This window comes from Hippocampus zosterae, chromosome 5 (genome assembly GCF_025434085.1).
Source record: "Hippocampus zosterae strain Florida chromosome 5, ASM2543408v3, whole genome shotgun sequence".
Lineage (NCBI taxonomy): Eukaryota > Metazoa > Chordata > Actinopteri > Syngnathiformes > Syngnathidae > Hippocampus > Hippocampus zosterae.
In genome coordinates, this window is record NC_067455.1 from 17,501,253 (window position 1) to 17,523,350 (window position 22,098).

The window sequence follows — 22,098 nt, forward strand, 5'->3', positions numbered from 1 at the left end:
TGCTACAGTATCAGTACAGTTTCCATATGCTAGGACCATTCTCATTTTCTTTATTGCCGTTTTGTTTCATGATGGTGAAATACCTTTGTTTATTTTTAATCTTATTAAAAATAAAATGTGTTTGACTTTGACATAATGGGACACATTTTACAAATTTTGTCCTAAGTATGTAAATTTATCACCAGAACTGTAAATACAGCAATGCACGTTCACAGATGAGTACAGTATATGAATGATGTGTGCTGAGCAAATGGCACTCTTTTGCACTCTTTTGCTTCTCCCAATTAGAGATATTAGCTGACCTGGATCCTCACTCACTCACAACACTCACATTCACACACCTTTTGAGGTGGAGAAAAATTCACACAGGAAGTCCCGAGCCAAGATTCAAACTCAACATCTCCACTGTGAGGCGGATGTACTGCCACTACGAATGCACACACATTTGATTGATTATAGTTCTTTTCACAAATCACATTTCAAAAGGGCTTGACTGAATCCAAAATAATCAAATTTAGCTGCTAAACATTTGACAATATAACTGGTGGATGAGTGAGAAAGAACGCACCATGGTCTAATCCCAAACAGATCAGTTGAATAAGGCAACTTTTATTTTGGTTAAAAACTAAATTCCACAATAAAGTGCACAAAACAGGGAACAGTTCACTGCCATGTGTGTCCAAATAACTGCCAAAGGACTGAGCCACGTGTGCATAAGTACAAAATCGAACAGACCTAACTGTTAGGTTGAATTTACATTGTCTTGACTGATCCCACCTGAACACAACCAATGTTACAGACTTGCGGCTGAATCATCACATTTCCCAAATACTCAAGTAAAGCGATGGCAAAACTTATTTACAGTTTACACACTGACAGAGATCCTCTATTTGGTCATCTTCAGCAAAGAATAAAGTGCAGCTTCTTAAATGATTAATCATTTATTAAAATATCAGTGAACTTAATGGCCATTTAGTTAGCTCAATGTGAACTCACTGGCTTTAATACTACATTGTTTCTCCTTCGCGGCCCGGTAGTCCAGTGGTTAGCACGTCGGCTTCACAGTGCAGAGGTGCCGGGTTCGATTCCAGCTCCGGCCTCCCTGTGTGGAGTTTGCATGTTCTCCCTGGGCCTGCGTGGGTTTTCTCCGGGTGCTCCGGTTTCCTCCCACATTCCAAAAACATGGGTGGCAGGCTGATTGAACACTCTGAATTGTCCCTAGGTGTGAGTGTGAGCGTGAATGGTTGTTCGTCTCTGTGTGCCCTGCGATTGGCTGGCAACCGATTCAGGGTGTCCCCTGCCTACTGCCCGAAGACAGCTGGGATAGGCTCCAGCACCCCCCGCGACCCTCGTGAGGATCAAGCGGTACGGAAAATGAATGAATGAATGAATGTTTCTCCTTCAATTCTTGTTGACTGCTATAAAATACTTGTTACCTGGTACAAACGAAACTGCAAACGGTACGTTACGGACTTACTGAACCTCCTCAGGTTCAACCTTTCCAGTCCCAGGGGATGCAGAGGTCCCCGTCCTGCATTACTGAGTAGAAGTGGGAAACACAAATATGGAGGCCCAGCAAGAGGGGTGAACGCTGCTGCAACAGCCTTTTACAGCAAAGAATCATCTGGCTGGAGGTGACACTGGGCTCCTTGGAAAGACCCCGAAGAGAAAGACTCTGGAGACACATCTTCATCACAGCCTTCTCTTCTGCCTGCAGCCTGCGCATACACAAAGTCAAGTCACATTTATTTTATATAGCCCTGAATCACAAACAGACCCTAAATGGCTTCACATGACCACAGTTGACAAGTGATCACGACACCCCCTGACCAGGGGGGCAAGGAAAAACTAAAAAAAAAAAAGAAAAATACATCTAGGGGGGGAAAAGGAGAAACCTTGAGAAGGGGCCGCAGATGGAAGAATCCCCCTTCCAGGCTGCAACAGATGCCGAGTGTGCAACGTTCGACACAATATTGGTATACAATGTTTATGATGTCACAACAATGCTAAAATCGCTCCAGTACACTATTTTCTCGTCATATAGAAGCTCTTTAGGACCGTCCTAGCTATACACACAATGCAAATTTCACATCAAAACGCAGCCAAGGTTCTCTTGAATGATTGTGGAAGAGAGATGGTCTAATCTTTATTTTCTGTAGTATACCGTCACCGCAGGAGGACAGATTGGAGAAATGCTTGAATTTCGATATCAAATAATCAATCAGCTTGGTTTAATAAAAGAACTGAAGGACTGAATCATTTTCATGTTAGACTGAGCATTTACATAGGTATTATATCTAACAGTTTTGCTATACTTTAATTACAGAACTGTATTTATTCACAGGAATATATACAATCACATAACATGTTAAGTAAGAGAGGTCCTCAGTTTATAACGTTTCTGACGTTTTGAGGTGAGGAATGGTGTGTAAGGAACTAGTTTGGACATCGACATGACAATGTATCATGTGGCATTAGAAGGCGTGCCAGATCACCACCATACTTGGATTTTTCCACGGTCTTTCCTGACTCAAATTGAGGCAGACGTGGTACCATCTTGACCATGCGCCATAACGGGCATGTATTGTGTAAATGAAACGGACTCACTTAATTTTACAGGAAACATACTTAAGGTAAGAGGTCCAATGAGGAATATGACTACTATCATGTTAAAGCATTCATATGTTAAAACTTGCGTAGGAGAATGATGGGATTGCCGTTCCAATACATTTGTTGGGAATTGTTTGTTACCACTGCAGCAATGTTGTCGTAAATCGAGGAATCCCTGTTGTCTTTTTCGATATTGATTTTGATATACCGGTATGTAAAATGGGAATCAAAACTCTGAAAACCTTTTGACATGGAATTTTTTTTTAAAAACATTTCATGAACCTTTATTCCTGTTCCATGTCAGTCTGCACCGTCTCTTTTCCTTAAGAGCAACTTTGAATATCTGAGAGGAAACTACCGGAAAGCAGTGAAGCTGCTCAACAGTTCCAATATAGCCGAACACCTGGGACCCATCAAAACAGGTAACTGTGACTATACTTTTCCTCTCTTGATTGTCTTTCTCTGCACGAGTTCGAACATTGTTTTCACATGCCACTGATGCTATAGCGAATCCATTTTCTACTCTCCGTTTGCAAATTCTCTGTGTCCTGTAACTCTGGTTTCAGTTGTTTACCTACTTTTTTGAAGTCCAAGATGGCGCCCGAGTAGGCAGCCGTCGGCAAGTGCTCTCATGAGCCTTGCTCTTTTTGTTGTTTTTGTGTTTGTTTTGTCACTTTGTGTTTGTTCTTACGTCGTGTGGACCTGCTGTGGACTTTTTTTTCAGCATTTTGTGGCCATGACATTCATCAAGGAGGAAACTCTGTGCTTATACCAGCACTGTTTTTGACTGGGAGGAATGTCGGCGCCATTTGACTGTCGTTGCTGGGGCGCTGGGAATGTCCCGGGGCGCTTGTGTCTTGCGCCTGTTATGGGCTGCATTTTTCACAGCCCTGCTTTGTTCAGCGGAGAGATCGGTGCTGTTGAACGGTCTGCGGCTGGACGGATGCAAGGCTTGAGAAGCCGACCATGAGAAGAAAGTAGCGTCAGCGCAGAGCGCCGATGCGGATGTAAAACTGGGAGTCGTGGCTTGGAGTTTGAAGCGGATTACGTGGGACAGGAGAAGTGAACTAATCTCTTTTCGTCAATGGACGCTACAGCTTCGTGTTTGCTTTCAAAACTTGTTGCAGACGTGTGCACATTTTCAGCATGACGTCTGTGATCCACTGGCGAAAGGACACTTTGATCCTCTCCTCTTTCATCTATAACTCCTTCAGACAACAAAGTGTATGCAGAAAAGTGGTGAAGATTGCACGACTTTCTGTGTCCCATGTGTTGTGTTATTTTTTGTTATTTTGGCTTCAAAAGACTTTCCAGCAGCTCCTATATTTTGTTGTTCTACTTCTTCCTTTCAAACTTTGCTGCTGTGAATTGGGAATTTCTCCATTGCGAGACGATTAAAGGTTTTCTTCCCATCTCCCTTTTCAATTGTGCCCATCCAGGTGAATGTGTTCGTTGTATGTTCTGGAACAATCTTGGCTGCATTCACTTTGCAATGGGGAAACATAACCTCGGAATTTTCTACTTCAAGAAGGCATTACAAGAAAACGACCACACTTGTGCACAGCTCGGCGATGGCGGCAATGGACAAGGTGATTGACAGAAACTTTGTTCAAGTAGTACATTTATACCCCGGAAGCATGAAAGTGGCACGTGCTGTGGATTGTCCGATTGCCTATTGAAAATTACACACTGCTGCAATGGAGACTTAAGCGAAAATCTGAAGGGTGTGAATAGCACAAAATTAACAAAGGGTTGAATCTGGGGTTTCGGTACCCCACCCTCTCGAAGCCCCTCCCCCAAAGAATTTCCTGAGGGAAACGGAAGAGCGCCTTCTTCAAGTCCACAAAACACATTTCAATTGGTTGGGCGAACTCCCGCGCGTGCACCCTCCATGACTTATGTCAACCAATATGCATGTTTTTTTTGGAATTGTAGCGTCCCTTGAATTCTGTGTTTATTTAGAGCCCATTGGTCAGTGATTGTGTTGTGCTTATATTTAAAAACTGAGCTTTTCTTCTGCTCTCTTGTCCTTTTGTAGCCAAGAAATTCACAGGTATCCCCATGTGTGCTCTACTAGCCAACAAACGCTATGAGCTTTTGTATAATTGCGGCATCCAGCTGCTGCACATCGGCAGGCCTCTGGCTGCCTTCGAGTGTCTGATTGAGGCGGTGCAGGTTTACCATTCAAACCCTCGACTGTGGCTACGACTTGCGGAGTGTTGCATCGCTGCTAATAAAGGGGTATGCCAAATCAAATTTCTGTGATTTCCTTTGGGATGAACTTTCGTGTTGCACTTGTGCCTTTTTCTACAAGTGTTTTTGTATTCTTGTATTGAAATCTTAACATTTGGAAAGAATTAAAGAAGAAAAAAAAGAATTGATGTTATGCCTTTCAAAACTGGATCATATTTAATACAGAGAACACCTTTCCCTACTTTATCATTGATACCTTTCTGCAGTATATTTGTGGTCTGGTCTATTTGCTTTCTAATAGGACTCTTGTCACTGTTTGCTTGCAGGGTTCAGAACAAGAGAGCAAAGGTTTACCGTGTAAAAAAGGCATTGTTCAGTCAATTGTCGGACAGGGATACCATCGCAAGATTGTGTTGGCATCCCAGTCCATGCAAAATACTATTTACAGGTTAGTACTCAAGCTCACTACCTCATCATTCATCTTATCATACGATTAAACAAGAGAAATAAAGATGGGACTTGCAAGGGCAATTTTAACGCCATTTGAATTGTATTCCCTTTCTGGATTTTCTACGTTGCTCTGCGTGTCTCTCTCGCAGTGAAGGCCAGTCGGCAGCCATTCCGGTAGCCAGTATGGAGTTTGCTGCCATTTGCCTAAGGAACTCTCTGCTGCTGCTGCCTGAACATCAACAGCAGGACGTCAAGATGGAGAACAACTCCAAAAGCTCAAGTCAGTCAGGGAGCACCGAGAGTGGCAGTGAGAACAGTGATGCCTGCAGGTCTGACATACACACGCATACTACAAGATATTCGTACAAATATAAGCACATGCATGGCGAAGACATTACTAATATACCTACCACAATTTATTGGACTGTTATTTTACAAATCAAGCTTTAAAAAAAAAAATTGAATCTCAATAGCTGTGTGCAGCACGTTTATCGTAAGTTGACACTTAAAAAAAGCGCAAGACAATGACAAGTGTTTGTGAATGTGAACATCCTAACCATGTGTGTTGTAACTTGTCACTCCGATGTATGCTCGTCACTTCTCTTTCCTGTGCTCTGACAAACCTCATCCGTTTTGCAGTGGAAAAGGTCAGGAGGCTGACAGGTTACTCTCCGCGGCGCCATCGTCTCCTCTCAGAAAACAAGAAGTGGAAAACCTCAGGTAATTCGTCTTGTCCTATTTGTACATTCTAAAGGCTGTGCAAGCAAATACAATATTAAGGCAAGGCAAGACAGCTTTATTTCATACACAAGGCAACTCTACATTCTTCACACAAGCAAAAACGAAAAACCGACGAGCATTTAAAAACAACAGTTGATTCAGAAGTAATTCCGAGAGTTGAATTTGAACTATGGGCTCCTCTAAATGACCAAAGGCTACAGACATGAGAGCACTGCTGGGCTTATATTCAATCAGCCTTTCTTTCAAGTATTCACGACCCAAACCATTCCGCGAATTATAGGCCAGTTGCAACATTTTAAAATCGGGAAGTGTAAAACTTCAGGTAATTGGGCTGTCGTATCTGTCCCTTGTAGGTGCTCCATCTTGGCATGCAGTGCCTACGTGGCCTTAGCACTAGGAGACAACCTGATGGCTTTAAACCACGCTGAGAAACTACTCCACCAACCCAAGGTTTCGGGATCGCTCAAGTAAGATCTGTGAAAGTGCTTCTTGACCTCAAGACGCAACCACTTTAGCGACCTCATGATTGGAATCGTTTGACTTTCGGCTTTTGACTTCAGGTTCCTCGGTCACCTCTATGCGGCCGAGGCCCTCATTTCATTGGACAGGATCTCTGATGCCATCGCACACCTCAACCCAGAGAATGTCATCGACGTTTCTATTGGGGTGCTGACCAATGAGCAAGATCCAGGTCTGCTACTTTTCGCATGAGTAGGGTGACAAATAAAAAGGACTACATTGAGTGTTTAGACGCTAGTTAAGATAAGATATCCTTTATTCGTCCCACACTGGGGAAATTTGCAAATATATCTTCTGTTGAGGGACGATTTTCTAGCCTTGCCACGGTCTGTTCTAAACCCAACTTGCGCCTGGGGATGTGGCTGTGTTCGGAATTTACAAATCTCATTCAAACATAAATCATAAATGGGAGTCGTCACAAACTGCCAACATTTCAAGTCCAGCTCATTAACCCCAAATAAAGTTCAGCTGTTCTTGTTGGCTTTGTACAATTTTTTTTTAATGTGAAAAAAGTTTTAAAATGAAATATCATAAACCTGCCATAGTGTGGCTGCAGAACAATTTGGATTCAAATTTAGTATCAACTTTAAGCATTGTCTGCCGGCTGGTTATGGTGTTTCCAGAGGTCATTTTTTTATGATTTGCTCAACAATTTTCTACTAAGTACCAAATTTGATGTGCATCTTTCTTTTCCTCAGCAGGTTCTGATAAAGGTGACGAACCTGTTGAATCTTGTAAGTAAATTTTATTTCAGCTTCAACCCAAACAAATGCAATAAACAAAAATAATGCAGAATCTTCTGCGTTTTATGAATAATGGTAAATAGCAGCTTATGACACTGGTTATCGTGCATTAAAAAAAAAAACACATGATAGAGTAGAAGCTTAGTTTTGGTCACTGTTTGTGTATTTTCTCTCTCTGCAGCAGGCAAGCAGACCCCCCTTTGTTATCCCAGCAGTGTGACTTCAGCTCGAGCCATGATGCTCTTCAACCTTGGCAGCGCGTACTGCTTACGAAGTGAATATGACAAAGCCCGCAAGTGCCTTCAACAGGTAACCGTGTAAACGGCATTGATTGGTCCTTGAAGAGCAAAGCGACATGTCTTCTACATCGGCATCATGGGTTCACTTCCAATTTTGCGTCTCCAGTGTCCAATATTTTATTTCTCTCTTGCCACTGTACTGTAGCTTGTTAAATTAATTCCCACCCGTGTGATTTATTATCTCGGTTCCCAGAGTAACGCTTCTCAAGAGTACATTGTTTGGATTAACTTACTTGCCTTTTCAAGAACAGCCTAGCTGAGTTTGTTTTTTAACAAGTTCTGTTCCTCCAGGATTTCACTTCATGTTGTTTGTTGTCGTCTTCAGGCTGCATCGATGGTGAACACTAAGGAGATTCCACCTGAAGCCATCTTGTTGGGAGTCTACTTGGAGCTACAGAATGGTCAGTTGCCGCCTCCATTTCTGAAACAAGTTCACTGCTGTTGGCTCACATCAAGGCAGTCATTGCTGGCAGCAGCCTGCATTCAAACAGATTTAGAATACTTGGCTCAAATTACCTTTAATAATGTTACTCTTGTATGAATAATGAATGATAATTTATGTGAAGACACTGATTGATCATGGTAATGATTTTGCACGGTATAAAGAAACAGATGAATATGAATATGCAACAGTTTATTTCTTTACATTTCTGCAAACATTTTTAAATGAGATCTTCCACAAATTTTGTAGGAAAACAACTTGTCTCAAAACAAGTTAGCTAGTTTTAGGACGGTCCAAAGCATGTCGGCACCACGTTGGTGACCCTTGGCTTCAAAGAGTGACATCCACGCAAAGACATTTGAATTTTACTATAGTTAATGAAAATTAACACAACCCCCCAGCCCAACATAAATATTGATAGAAAATCATGAAATAAAATGAAGAAGTTATTAAAATGTTTATTTTAAAAATAATTGGACTGAAAATGTCCTTCGTTTTTGTCAGCGTCATACGCAAGCTGCATTTTGCTCTTGCTATTCAGGCGTACACAATAAGGGAGGTCGAAGAGTCATTTGGGATTTTTTTTGTTTTGTGTGTGTGTCTTTATAACGCAATATTTTAACTGTAGCTATTTTAAAAATACATTTTACACTCAAAATACTCGATTAAAACTAATAAAGTTAACGAAACAAACTTGCTGTAAAATGCAATTCAAACTTAATTTAAAAATGCAAGAGTAAAAATTAAATTAAAAAAACTGTAGCGAAAAACCGTGAAACAAGCAAAGCTTGAAGGGTATGTTTTGAAACAAGTCCATTTCTGAAAGTATTTTGTGTGTTGCCACTATTGCAATGATATGACGTTGAACACTACGCACGCAGAACGCTGCCATTCCGATGCCGTTGCTGCAGCAACATGTCGGATCCGTCAAAGATGTGGCAAAGTCTGAACGGGGCCAGATCCGATTTGGACACTTGCTAAATAAAAACTACATGGACAGGCAGTCCCCAAAATGGGATTTGAGGCGGAATCTGATCTGAATCAGATGCCTGCAGTCTGAATGCAGCCTTTGCGCTCAGGCCAAAGCGTCATTTGTTCAAAATGCGAGTGAGGCCTCAAAACTGATCAATCACCTGTGTCCACGTCTTCAGGGAATACTCAGCTGGCCTTGCAGATCATCAAACGCAACCAGCTGCTGCCCCCGGCAGTCCAGAGGGTGTCGCCAGATTCCCGCAAGAAACCCATGCAGCCAATCCAGCTTCCTTCATCGTTCACACAAGTCCAGCGCAAATGAGCCTCCATAATCACCATGATCCCATTCGACCACTGACACACTCACTCTGAGGAGTCTTGCTATTTATTATGCTTCCGACTTCAGCATCAAGAGCCGTAAGAAATGCAAATCTGAATGCTCCCGGATGTGAGAAGTGATCATAGACTGAGGCTCACTGAGGTCATCCTCATTTTTAATTCATTTTGCCTCTTGGCCTGAATCAAAAAAATAAAATTTTATTTACTATACCATGTTTGACTCTTTGTTTTACAGTGTTATTCTGTCCTTGTGTTGCTGGATTGAGTTCATCAGTTGCTTTGACTATTTCAAACCGGTACATTCCAGTTAGGCAACCTGGTGGTCCAGTGTCGACCTCACACTGCAGAGGTCGTGGGTTCCTGTGTGGAGTTTGCATGTTCTCCCCGGTCTTGCGTGGGTTTTCTCCGGGTGCTCCGGTTTCTTCCCACATTCGAAAAAAAATGCATGGCAGGCTGATTGAACACTCCAAATTGTCCCGCATTGTGAGCGTGCATGGTTGTTTGTCTCTGTGTGCCCTGTGATTGGCTGACAATCGGTTCAGGGTGTCCCCCACCTACTGCCTGAAGACGGCTGGAATAGGCTCCAGCACCCCCCATGGCCCTTGGTAGGATAAAGCGGTTCAGAAAATGGATGGATACATTCCAGTCAGTTGAAAGTTAGCATGTAAGCCTGCACGTCGAAGACATCAACAGGGACACACTGCTTCAATGGGGACAGCAGGGAGGTTAGTTTGTAGCTTTAACACGCCGGTAGTTTGAAGATTTCCTAACCCGGTCAGTTTTTTTTTAGACCTGTCACAAAGAAGCAGTGACAGCCTTGACAAAGACTGAAGTGACAGCCGAATTTTTTTTTTCCTTCACAAATAAACAACAAAAAAAGCATTGGCTGATTTTTTAAAAAAAATCTATTTCAACTAACAAGACAAGATGAACATCATAGTGCGACCCAATTTTTCTCCAGTTTAAATAACTGCTACACAGTCAGCATCTCCAGCAGTAGAGTCTCCGAGTTAACAAGTCAACAAGCCTACAAGTCAAGTGAGAGCCGTCTTCTGTCAAGCCTCTTAGCTTCTCTCAGAAGGCAATGTTGATGAATGTTACTGTATAAGCTTTTATAATCAGTTTTGTGCAAATGTGTACTCCGTCTCAAATATGTATCATAAGTATTATAAGGAGCGACGACCAAACGAAGTGAAATACTCGAAGAGCTGTGGTACAATGGCTTTATTAGCAAACACACGATACTTTTTTCCACCAGCAAGGCGGGCCTTAGCGTAACAAAACGTCCAGTCATTGGATCAAGATCGATTTCCGGCCGCCAGCTAAGCCGGGGGCTGTGATTGGTTGGTAGCGAGCGACAGCGGGGGCGCCGATTGGCTGATCAGTCTCACAGCACGAAATTCAACTGTCGGAGTCCTCAGAGGGCATTTGTGGTTGCTACAAATACTCCCCTGTTAGAAAGTCCTTGGCAGGCAGAGTACGAGAGTCCGTATTTAGATGGTAATGAAAGTTCACGGTTGGGTGTGCAGGCGGTCGGGCGGGCGGACGGCGCGTCCGGCTCGAGTGATGGTCAGCGGCGCGGGTTCGTCGTCGTTGTGGTAGGCCGGTTTCAGGCGGTCGATTGAGACCCAATCCGGTCGACCATGGATGTTGAGGCGGTAGGCCTTGTCGTTAACGTTGCTCCACGGCGTACGGGCCGCGGTATGGTCGAGTTAGAGGCGGGCGGTGGGCGTCGTTCCTCACGAAAACGTGAGTACAGGTTAACAGCGACTTCGGTACTCGTCTGTTGCGCTGGTCTTGGCAGGTCTGGAGTACGGGTCGGTACCTTCCGACGGTGCGTCGGAGATCGGCGAGATAGGCCGTAGAGTCGGCGGCGTCTTGGCCGGGGTAATCAGGTCATCGGCTTTGGCGACTAGTGCGGACATTGACAGCGTATCGGCGTCGTGGAGGGCGGCGCGAACTGAGGACGGGATGGACTGTAGCCATAGTTCGCGCATGAGGTCGACTTTGCGAGGCTGGCCTGTAGACGGATCGGTGCCGGGTAGTCGGGCGAGTGACTGCATCTCGTTCCACAAACTGAGAGCTGTGCGATCGCCTAGATCTTGACTGGGCATGGCGAGCAGTCGTTTGGCGCGGGCGCTGACGTTAAGAGTATACTCTTTCAGCAGGTGATCTTTCAATGAGTCGTACGTGATTTCGTCGTCTTGCTGGTCCAACCATGCCGAAACGTGCTGGAAAACGCTGTCGGGGATGGCTTCTAAGACGTAGTGCGCCTTTGTTCTCGGATCTGTGACTTTTCGGAGGCGGAATTGTACCTCGGCCCGGCGAAACCAGGAAACGGGTTCCTGAGTGCTGAAGGGCGGCAGTTTCACTGAGACAGCGTGGATTGTGAGGTTGTTGTTGGACGGCGTCTGCGGTTCCGACTGGGTCGGGAGCTGGCCGTTGGCGTTGGAAGGCGGTGGAGTTGTCGACATCCTGAGTCTTGAGGGCGTGTTGAGAACGGCGAAGGGTCACCAGTTATAAGGAGCGACGACCAAACGAAGTGAAATACTCGAAGAGCTGTGGTACAATGGCTTTATTAGCAAACAAACACACGATACTTTTTTCCACCAGCAAGGCGGGCCTTAGCGTAACAAAACGTCCAGTCATTGGATCAAGATCGATTTCCGGCCGCCAGCTAAGCCGGGGGCTGTGATTGGTTGGTAGCGAGCGACAGCGGGGCCGCCGATTGGCTGATCAGTCTCACAGCACGAAATTAAACTGTCAGAGTCCTCAGAGGGCATTTGTGGTTGCTACAGTATCAGTACAGTTTCCATATGCTAGGACCATTCTCATTTTCTTTATTGCCGTTTTGTTTCATGATGGTGAAATACCTTTGTTTATTTTTAATCTTATTAAAAATAAAATGTGTTTGACTTTGACATAATGGGACACATTTTACAAATTTTGTCCTAAGTATGTAAATTTATCACCAGAACTGTAAATACAGCAATGCACGTTCACAGATGAGTACAGTATATGAATGATGTGTGCTGAGCAAATGGCACTCTTTTGCACTCTTTTGCTTCTCCCAATTAGAGATATTAGCTGACCTGGATCCTCACTCACTCACAACACTCACATTCACACACCTTTTGAGGTGGAGAAAAATTCACACAGGAAGTCCCGAGCCAAGATTCAAACTCAACATCTCCACTGTGAGGCGGATGTACTGCCACTACGAATGCACACACATTTGATTGATTATAGTTCTTTTCACAAATCACATTTCAAAAGGGCTTGACTGAATCCAAAATAATCAAATTTAGCTGCTAAACATTTGACAATATAACTGGTGGATGAGTGAGAAAGAACGCACCATGGTCTAATCCCAAACAGATCAGTTGAATAAGGCAACTTTTATTTTGGTTAAAAACTAAATTCCACAATAAAGTGCACAAAACAGGGAACAGTTCACTGCCATGTGTGTCCAAATAACTGCCAAAGGACTGAGCCACGTGTGCATAAGTACAAAATCGAACAGACCTAACTGTTAGGTTGAATTTACATTGTCTTGACTGATCCCACCTGAACACAACCAATGTTACAGACTTGCGGCTGAATCATCACATTTCCCAAATACTCAAGTAAAGCGATGGCAAAACTTATTTACAGTTTACACACTGACAGAGATCCTCTATTTGGTCATCTTCAGCAAAGAATAAAGTGCAGCTTCTTAAATGATTAATCATTTATTAAAATATCAGTGAACTTAATGGCCATTTAGTTAGCTCAATGTGAACTCACTGGCTTTAATACTACATTGTTTCTCCTTCGCGGCCCGGTAGTCCAGTGGTTAGCACGTCGGCTTCACAGTGCAGAGGTGCCGGGTTCGATTCCAGCTCCGGCCTCCCTGTGTGGAGTTTGCATGTTCTCCCTGGGCCTGCGTGGGTTTTCTCCGGGTGCTCCGGTTTCCTCCCACATTCCAAAAACATGGGTGGCAGGCTGATTGAACACTCTGAATTGTCCCTAGGTGTGAGTGTGAGCGTGAATGGTTGTTCGTCTCTGTGTGCCCTGCGATTGGCTGGCAACCGATTCAGGGTGTCCCCTGCCTACTGCCCGAAGACAGCTGGGATAGGCTCCAGCACCCCCCGCGACCCTCGTGAGGATCAAGCGGTACGGAAAATGAATGAATGAATGAATGTTTCTCCTTCAATTCTTGTTGACTGCTATAAAATACTTGTTACCTGGTACAAACGAAACTGCAAACGGTACGTTACGGACTTACTGAACCTCCTCAGGTTCAACCTTTCCAGTCCCAGGGGATGCAGAGGTCCCCGTCCTGCATTACTGAGTAGAAGTGGGAAACACAAATATGGAGGCCCAGCAAGAGGGGTGAACGCTGCTGCAACAGCCTTTTACAGCAAAGAATCATCTGGCTGGAGGTGACACTGGGCTCCTTGGAAAGACCCCGAAGAGAAAGACTCTGGAGACACATCTTCATCACAGCCTTCTCTTCTGCCTGCAGCCTGCGCATACACAAAGTCAAGTCACATTTATTTTATATAGCCCTGAATCACAAACAGACCCTAAATGGCTTCACATGACCACAGTTGACAAGTGATCACGACACCCCCTGACCAGGGGGGCAAGGAAAAACTAAAAAAAAAAAAGAAAAATACATCTAGGGGGGGAAAAGGAGAAACCTTGAGAAGGGGCCGCAGATGGAAGAATCCCCCTTCCAGGCTGCAACAGATGCCGAGTGTGCAACGTTCGACACAATATTGGTATACAATGTTTGCTAGAATGATATAAAAAAATCAATTTAACAAGATGAAAACTCTGCAGAGAGTGGCCTTCGGAGATGGGGGTCTCCCTCTGAACGTGTCAAATAAGTATTTGGGGTTATTTTTATTGAGCCTGATTATTCCAGAGAAATCATTTGTTTTGGATAAAACAAGTGCTTATTCATATTTCAAAGAAGTTAGTTGTTAACACACCGAATGAACCAAAATGAGTTGTGCTTTATTTATGTACGACTCACATTTTTTTCCGTTGACTGCGTTGTCTGGCATTGGGTGCGTGGCTCTGGAGGAAAGCCTGCAGCTTGGGCGGGGCACAGTTGGTAGGTATGATGAAGTGCCCCATTTCATGAAGGCTGGGACTCGAGCGGCCCCTAATGGAAATTAAGACAAATCACAGTCATCTTCACCGAGAATGTCCAGGCCACACTGATCATTAAAAAAAACGAGAGCGTGTACTTCTCCAATATCATGTTGAGCCCCTCAAGGCTTCTGGGGTGGAGACAAAGCCTCTGCGATATCAGATTGTTATGGAAGGTGGAAAGGGTGCCATAGAGCTCTGTGATGGGCTCCACCGGTCCCAGCCTCTCTGTGTGAACGACGCAAGTCCCACCCAGGAGGAGACTGATCCGCTCCTTGAGCCACTCAGTCTGCTGCTGCAGGATACGGAAGGCGGGAAGCTGCTCAAACATCTGTGAAGCACACGAGCCCCGCAGGTGAGCACGGAGGGGAGACCTAACATGCCTCAAGGAAGATGGAAGGAAGCGCATTACTTTGGTCCACTGGTGGTGAACGTCCGTAGTTCCCAGCATGACATGGCCAGAGGCGTTCATCCCGGATTGGTCAGCAAACACAACGGTGTAACCTGGATGATGAAAGGAAAGGAAGGAAATTGACATGAGCTCATTCATCATCAAGTGGAACTTGTTTTTGGATGACAAGATACGGCGGTACAACATTTGACCTTAGAGGTCAGAAAACAAACATTGGAAAGTTTTCCTTGAGACCTCAAGAACCCCTTTACGATGCATAGCCATCACTGAAAAGTGATTCGATAAATGGTAATCAGCAGTTCAATCACAAAGTACAATTCAAATCTGCAGTTTCAATCTCGCATCGTCTCGTCTTCGGGTATTTGCGGAGCTATGACCTCAGAAGACAAACAATTCAGTGGCTAGTGTGGCATGCAGTTTTTTGCTCTTCATGTTCAGTCGCTCTCCACGTGCTTTATTAGCACTTAATGGTTCTTTCATTGTGTAGCAGTTGGTTGCACTAATAGTGAAGGGAGTGGCAAAAGTTTCTTCACCATTCCAAGGGATACAGAAATAATGGTTCAGCAAATATTGAGCAGATCGCATCAGGTGCGCGAGTGTTAATTGGACCCAGGCTGAAACTGGCTCCCGTGCCAATGATCTTTCGTTCGGCAAATGCGACTTCAACCCCCGCAGAAGCAGGAACTCCAGTCGTCGTACTGCATTCGACAAGTGGCGTAGGCAAGAGGTGAGGCGTTATATGCATGCACCCAAGGATGGCACCTATTGGTGATTATGAATTGAGCCGTTGGGGGGGAAAAAACACCCTTAGTGTAATATGTACTTATCCTGCCCCCATGTCAAGATGCCCGACATGGCAACAGCTTTATGCATGGCTTGTTGTAAACACCCAGATTCATTGTTTAGTGCTATCACTGGTTTTACTGTGCAAATCCGACTTCAACGGACAGTTAGGACGGCAGAAAAAATCGTTGGCACCGCCCTACCCACTCTTGAGGACTTGCACACTGCAAGAATCAAGACAAGGGCACGGAAAATCCTCCTGGATCCCCCGCACCCTGCCCACCACCTTTTTCAGCCACTCCCCTCAGGCAGACGCTACAGATCCCTGCGCACCAAATCCAGTAGACACTTAAACAGCTTCTTCCCTCTAGCCATTAACTCCTTAAACAGTCACTGACATAGTCACTCTTCTTGCACCACAAAATGGTACTACAAAAGTACTGGTATACTCTAAAATGGTTCAATGATTTTCTTGTTTACGATGATACTAGTGCAGCGTGTTATACCGGAGACAAATTCCTTGTGTGTTCTACATACTTGGCCAATAAAGATGATTCTGATTCTGATTCTGATATGATACACATCTACAATTTTCAGGCAGCTCAAGATTGTCCCTCATGTTGTAACATTTTATGTGCGGCAACACAATCGTTCCTTTAATTAAAGTACGGTATTGAATCCTTTTCGGTCCGTCAGCATCGCCTACCTTGACTTGGCAAACTGCTTAATGCTAGTGTAGTGTGACATCCATAAATCTGAAAAGAAGGGATACTACCGCACCATGACACAGTTTAACATATAGTAGCATATGCTTGTAATAGACCACAAGAATTTCAACCGATGCAGCGTTGACCGTTGTTCCAACAGACAGAATGATATCACATGAAATGAGCTGATCATGGCCCCAGTGCCATTTTTCTTTTTTTTTTTTTTTTACCTTGCAGGTTGAGCATGGCCTCTGGATTCTGCACAGCCAGTCGATTCAGACTCTGAAGCTGAGAGCACCTGTGGGTCACTCCCCAACTGCGCTGCCACCTGCACATTGGACCTCATGTAATATGGCAACACATGCTAAATTTGCCGTGGGCTAATGCGCACACATCCCGTCTTAAAATGAAGTGAAATGTCAACTGTTCCAGCCCCCCTAAAAGACCATTATTTTTGTTCCATGTTCATTCAAAAAGGAAACAGGAAAAAGCACCGTTTCTTTTAACACCTAAAACCATTCGAATTACTCTAATGGTGGAGGTAATCATTCCAGTGTACAGTAAGTCTCTTCCATATAGCACTGACAATCACAATTACGTACATGCATGAAAAATCAGTTTGGTGCCATTTACAATATCTTAACAAAAAGTAGGTTGCGTGTTTGATGTTTTTTTTATATTCAAAATAAAACATGCTCTAAGTCTGCAAATGTTTTTAAGCAATATCCTTTTCATGTTGATAACTGAATTTGAATTGGGAGTTGTAAGTAAAGGTTTGAAGCGAGTTAGATTACATTGGGGAAGCAGCAAGTCTAGCATGCAGTAGGTTGCCATGTTTGAACGAATGGCATTAATATATCAAAGTTATGCTGTGTCTTTCCCAAGTTTTAGCCAGTTTTAGTCACAAGTCCTAAAATTGGCAACTCAAATTATGTCGCTCTCAGTTTAATCTGTTTTTGTGTTGGTTCAAGGCGATTTGATGTTTTCATGAATTTTTTGTGAACGATGAGTGTACCTGATGTCTGCCATGTCAAATTTTTGGCACAGTTCCTTTTTCAACCGTTTGAGTTCTTCTCTCCGAGGAAGACTATCATTGTGCTTCTTCGTCGCTTCTGACTCATTGTTTTGAAGCCACATGCTGCCAAAGAAAAGATCAAATTACACTATGTACATTTAGATGCAAGTTTATGCCAGCAGTCACCAACAGAGAGTGAAGTGTTTTGGTTACTCCTCATCACCTGTTTGTTGAGCCCCGTGTAAATAAATAAATAAAGCAGCAAGGGTGAACCACAAAAACAAAAATGTTAGCCCCGATAAAGACGATATGAATTGCATTTTCCCTCATGGAGACAGCACTTTATAATCAAGTCACAGAATCACAGTTGTCAATTAGTGCATGAGCCTACGCATATGTGAGGAATTCAGCGGAAATATTACCAAACCCAAATTCCCCCCACCGTCATTGTGTCAACAACATGTAATAAGAGTTACAACGATTAATGGATCGATACTGAATTTAATAATTTGGACCATCCATTAATCATTTAGAGCCATTGTTTGAATTGTCAAAAACCTCAGATTTTCAGTCTCTCATCAGTATATATTGTCAGATTTCTGTAGTCCTCTATGAAAGCTGACTTATGAAAAAAACCATGTTACTTAAAAAAAAAAAATAGAATACTTTTTTTGACACTTCCTGAGATGTCACCTCCTCAGTTCCAGCTCTGGCCTCCCTGTGTGGAGTTTGCGTGTTCTCCCCGGGCCTGCGTGGGTTTTCTCCGGGTACTCCGGTTTCCTCCCACATTCCAAAAACATGCATGGCAGGCTAATTGAACACTCTAAATTGTCCCTAGGTGTGAGTGTGGGCGTGCATGGTTGTTTGTCTCTGTGTGCCCTGCGATTGGCTGGCAACCAATTCAAGGTGTCCCCCGCCTACTGCCCGAAGACAGCTGGGGTAGGCTCCAGCACCCACCGCGACCCTAGTGAGGATAAAGCAGTTCGGAAGATGAATGATTGTTTTAGTCTTATCAACCTTAGATTAATGTGACTATTGAGAGACAGTGTAGTCTGGCCATAGTTTGAAAGTGGCAGACTGCCTAATCTTTGACAGAGAAATTCAGAGTGGGGGTGGGTATTATGTCAATTAGCCACTCGTCTCGCGACTCAACTATGTGTATACAAGCAAATAAGTCAGTCAAACATTAGTCTCAATTGTGACGCGTGAAACCAGCGTGACTAACTTGAGAGTCGGCTCAACTCTAGCGGCATGCTGCAGCTCCACCTCAGGGTCTCTGAAGCCAGTGAAGGTATAGTAGCTCTTATCCCACTTGATGGGTCTGGAGAAAGGAATGGCAGCTTCAGCTCGACTTTGGGTAGATTTAGCAACTGCTTCAAGTTCCTTCATGTGCTCCATGGGCAGACTGCAGGACTTCAACACATTCGTCACTGTGCTCAGGACATCGCTGGTGCGCAAGACAAAGCTCACTGAACGGAACCCTTAAACCAAGTATGAATGTTTCAAGCTTGTATAGTAAGACAACAGATGGACACGGTGGTCAATATTGCAGTATAAAATCTGTACCTGAGGTCAGAAGATCTTGCTGCATGTCACTGCTGTCTTTTGTGTCTCTCACATAAAAAGTGAGCTTCATCGGCTGAACTGAACGTGAGCCAGGTTTCAGGAGAGTTTCCAAATAGCCATTTAACCTCTTTAAGGAATTTTCATTCACTTCCTGTAAATCAAATCAAACCCATAAACACCTCATACAAATATCATGCAACGAGCCTCCAGCGGCGTGACGTTACAAACATTGGACAAATCCTTTGGGGACAGCAAGATTTCGAGGAAGGAATTTCAGCGAAATCTGCCATTACAAATTTTGCTCAAATGCCATTTAGCAGAGCGCCACCATGGTGTCATGGAGGTCCTGATTCGATGGTTCTACTTCTGTCTTGTTGGTGGTGGTGATGAGAATTACAGAGTGGGTGCCCACTGCCATACACAAACTATATTTCATCACAACTCCATCCATTGGGTTTGGCAGGTCAAAGCCCAATTTGTCTCCAATGCAAAAAACAAGACTATCTGTGGCTTTTTCCATCTTCCTGTCCAGTATAAACAGCAGTGACACGGAATCGCAAGGCCAGGTTGTTCCACCAATCGTCTATGTGGCAGCTGGCACAGACTTTGTGTTGCTCATCATTACTGGGGTGCAAAGGGGGAGACATTTTTCGCTTGATTGATGGGAACCTTTGGGTAAATTTCCAAGGCAATGTAAGTTGGGCGATTTTGGAAATATTCCACATCGGAAACTTTTCATGAAGATTGTGATCATTGGCTATGAATTGTTGGTAATTCAGTGGAAATGTGCAGTATCGCATTTTAATAAATAATATAAACATTTTGATTTGTCGGAAACTGACATTCATGCCAATTGGATTGCTCTTCTAAATCAAATAAATTTCCCTTTTTTTAACGCCTTAATAAAAGTTAACCTCGACCACTTTTGTTACAATAGCTATTGCATTGTGGGGTGCACCCTCCAAAGCGAGGGGAGGGGCATTTCAATTAAAAAAAGCTTGAGAACCACTGCATTCAATCATCCATATTCTACCTTATATTCATAAGCACATATATTCATAAAGCAAATCACGATGGATTTGTGGCAAGGTCAAGGAAACGCAAAATACTGGATGCATGAATGACTGACTGACTTACCCGTTCCCTGGGATATTGCCCAAAGAAGTCAGGATGGACGGCAAAATAAAATGGTCTGAGAGCATTGACAGTGTCTGCTCCAGACAGAGCTCTTTGCAGGAATAAATGTGTGGCTACATGTTTTCTTTCCAGTCTACAGAAAAAAAAAAAACAATATATGAACAGAGAAACTCCTTCAAACAGTAGCATAGAAATACTGAACACACACACACACAGCAAAAACAATGTTATACACTTATATGCCAACCTAAGAGAAGTGCTTTCCCTCGAAGCACATTCTAATTCACGTTGTTCAGTTTCAAGGAAGAGAAATGAAAGTAGTGTTCTCTGATATATCGTCATGAACTGGTTCAATACATGCATTAATCCATATTTTATATTGCTTGTCCTCATTAAGGTCACAGGTAATTGGATCCAATCCCACCAGACTTCGGGGGAGGCACGGCATAGTTCCTCAAACAGTTACCAGTCAATCACATGGAAATTGCTCAATACACAGTTGCAATCCACATAATCACTTACGTATGTATGTATGTTACCGTATGTTCATGACTCAAGAGCTTCAGCGAAAGTCAGAATCAGAATTGTATGTGTGTCACATAGCAAAGGTAAATAAAACAAAGAGTACAGTATAGACACGTAAGAATGAATTGCTACTGTGTATTTTAAAATGAGCAAGTAAGGAGGAAAAAGACCCACAAACAAGCAGCAATTGAGGTTTTGTGGCTACTTGTTTGTCCATCGGTGATGTCAATAGGTTTCAATGAAGTATCAAAGATTTACAATTAATTGACATTTTGTTCCTCTATTTTTAAGCCCCTTTACAAAATAGATGAACTCTGCATGAAATTCACATCACTCTAGAATGCTCCATGACATGACATGTCATGCATCGGTGAAATCTCTTTGTACAGATTTATGTCTATACTCGATCATCTGTTTTATTTTAAAAGCACCCAAATGTATAAAATACAGTATATGTCAACTTAACCTAACTGTAGTTCACGTGGCTCTCGAGATTAAAGCCACCACCACCTCTTCTAACCTAACCTTAATATTGATTTTGTTCTGAATAGTCCAACGCGCTCCAGGTACCTGATGGTGCAGCGGAGGAGGCAGTGGACAGACATAGTTAATGCTGAGTGGTGGACACATTAACTTCAGATCATGATCTCAGCAACGGCTCCATCAGCAATCCTGGCGTCACAAATGACAGTGCAGTGGATATTTAAAGTCTACACAGTTCTGTTCAAACTTGTTCGATAAAAAATTAGAGCAAGATAGATCAGTTAAAACTTTTACGACCATTAATGTCGAAAGCCACTCACACGACACCATTGAAAAAAAGGACACTTTTCAAGAGAATTAAAGTTTAGTCACTTCATATCAACATTCTGGAAGTCGAACATATGCCACCTGCGTGACAAGTTATGGCATGCATTGATGGGGTGAGATAGCATAAACTACGTTTGACAAGGATGTTATTGTCTTAAATACATTCATTCTCACAATAAGGAATTGAGTACATGACCAACATTAGTCTAGCCCAAACAACTATATTACATAATAAGTGCAACTGTCATTCCTGTTTGTTGCGTTAGAATTAAATGCACCAAGTCATGGCTCCTACGAACTTCAATAACATGACTAGCCGTGAGAACGTGACATTTCATCCTTACTGTTGGTCCGACACAAGAAAGACATTTAATAGGTGGTATAAAACTGGCAAGTGAGAGTCCTTAGGAGATCAATACTGCATTGTTATTACTCTATTGACTGGAGCTTGCCTGGTGCTCATGTTAGCTGCCTGCTGGTTGGTGTCTTCAGTCTTCACCGGTTTCTTCTACGGCGAAATATTCGCCATTTAGTGCCTCCAGCTGGACGGGAGGAGCCTTCGCTGATGGACGTCTTTACTGTACCGTACGTTGCAGTGGTCATCAAGTGAAAAGCGTAAGAATTGCCATTATATTTTTCTGTTTTTATTATTTTAGAATTTCAGGCAATTGGTATTCACCTAAATTAGTTTTG

At 43.4% G+C, this 22,098-nt stretch overlaps 2 protein-coding genes across 3 annotated transcripts; one reads left to right on the plus strand and one right to left on the minus strand.

Moving 5' to 3' along the window:
* Window positions 1-7,418: 7,418 nt before the first annotated feature.
* LOC127601399 (CCR4-NOT transcription complex subunit 10-like) lies at window positions 7,419-9,521 on the plus strand. The gene is made up of 3 exons (XM_052066605.1): window positions 7,419-7,565; window positions 7,881-7,956; window positions 9,149-9,521. Exons 1-3 carry the CDS (start codon window positions 7,491-7,493, stop codon window positions 9,289-9,291), a joined length of 294 nt encoding a protein of 97 aa, XP_051922565.1. The 5' UTR covers window positions 7,419-7,490; the 3' UTR covers window positions 9,292-9,521.
* A 3,168-nt stretch (window positions 9,522-12,689) lies between these two features.
* Window positions 12,690-21,965, minus strand: tcaim (T cell activation inhibitor, mitochondrial). 2 transcript variants are annotated; one of them, XM_052066581.1, is made up of 11 exons: window positions 21,839-21,965; window positions 21,166-21,267; window positions 20,071-20,203; window positions 18,934-19,084; window positions 18,593-18,848; window positions 17,368-17,490; window positions 16,583-16,680; window positions 14,863-14,954; window positions 14,549-14,781; window positions 14,332-14,463; window positions 12,690-13,816 (listed from the first exon to the last, which is right to left on the minus strand). In XM_052066581.1, the coding sequence occupies exons 2-11, from the start codon at window positions 21,198-21,200 to the stop codon at window positions 13,591-13,593; spliced, it is 1,479 nt and encodes a 492-aa protein (XP_051922541.1). In that variant the 5' UTR covers window positions 21,201-21,267; window positions 21,839-21,965; the 3' UTR covers window positions 12,690-13,590. The 2 variants fall into 2 exon arrangements, with proteins under 2 accessions (XP_051922541.1, XP_051922542.1); XM_052066582.1 differs by having other exon boundaries at window positions 21,750-21,940.
* Window positions 21,966-22,098: the final 133 nt, after the last annotated feature.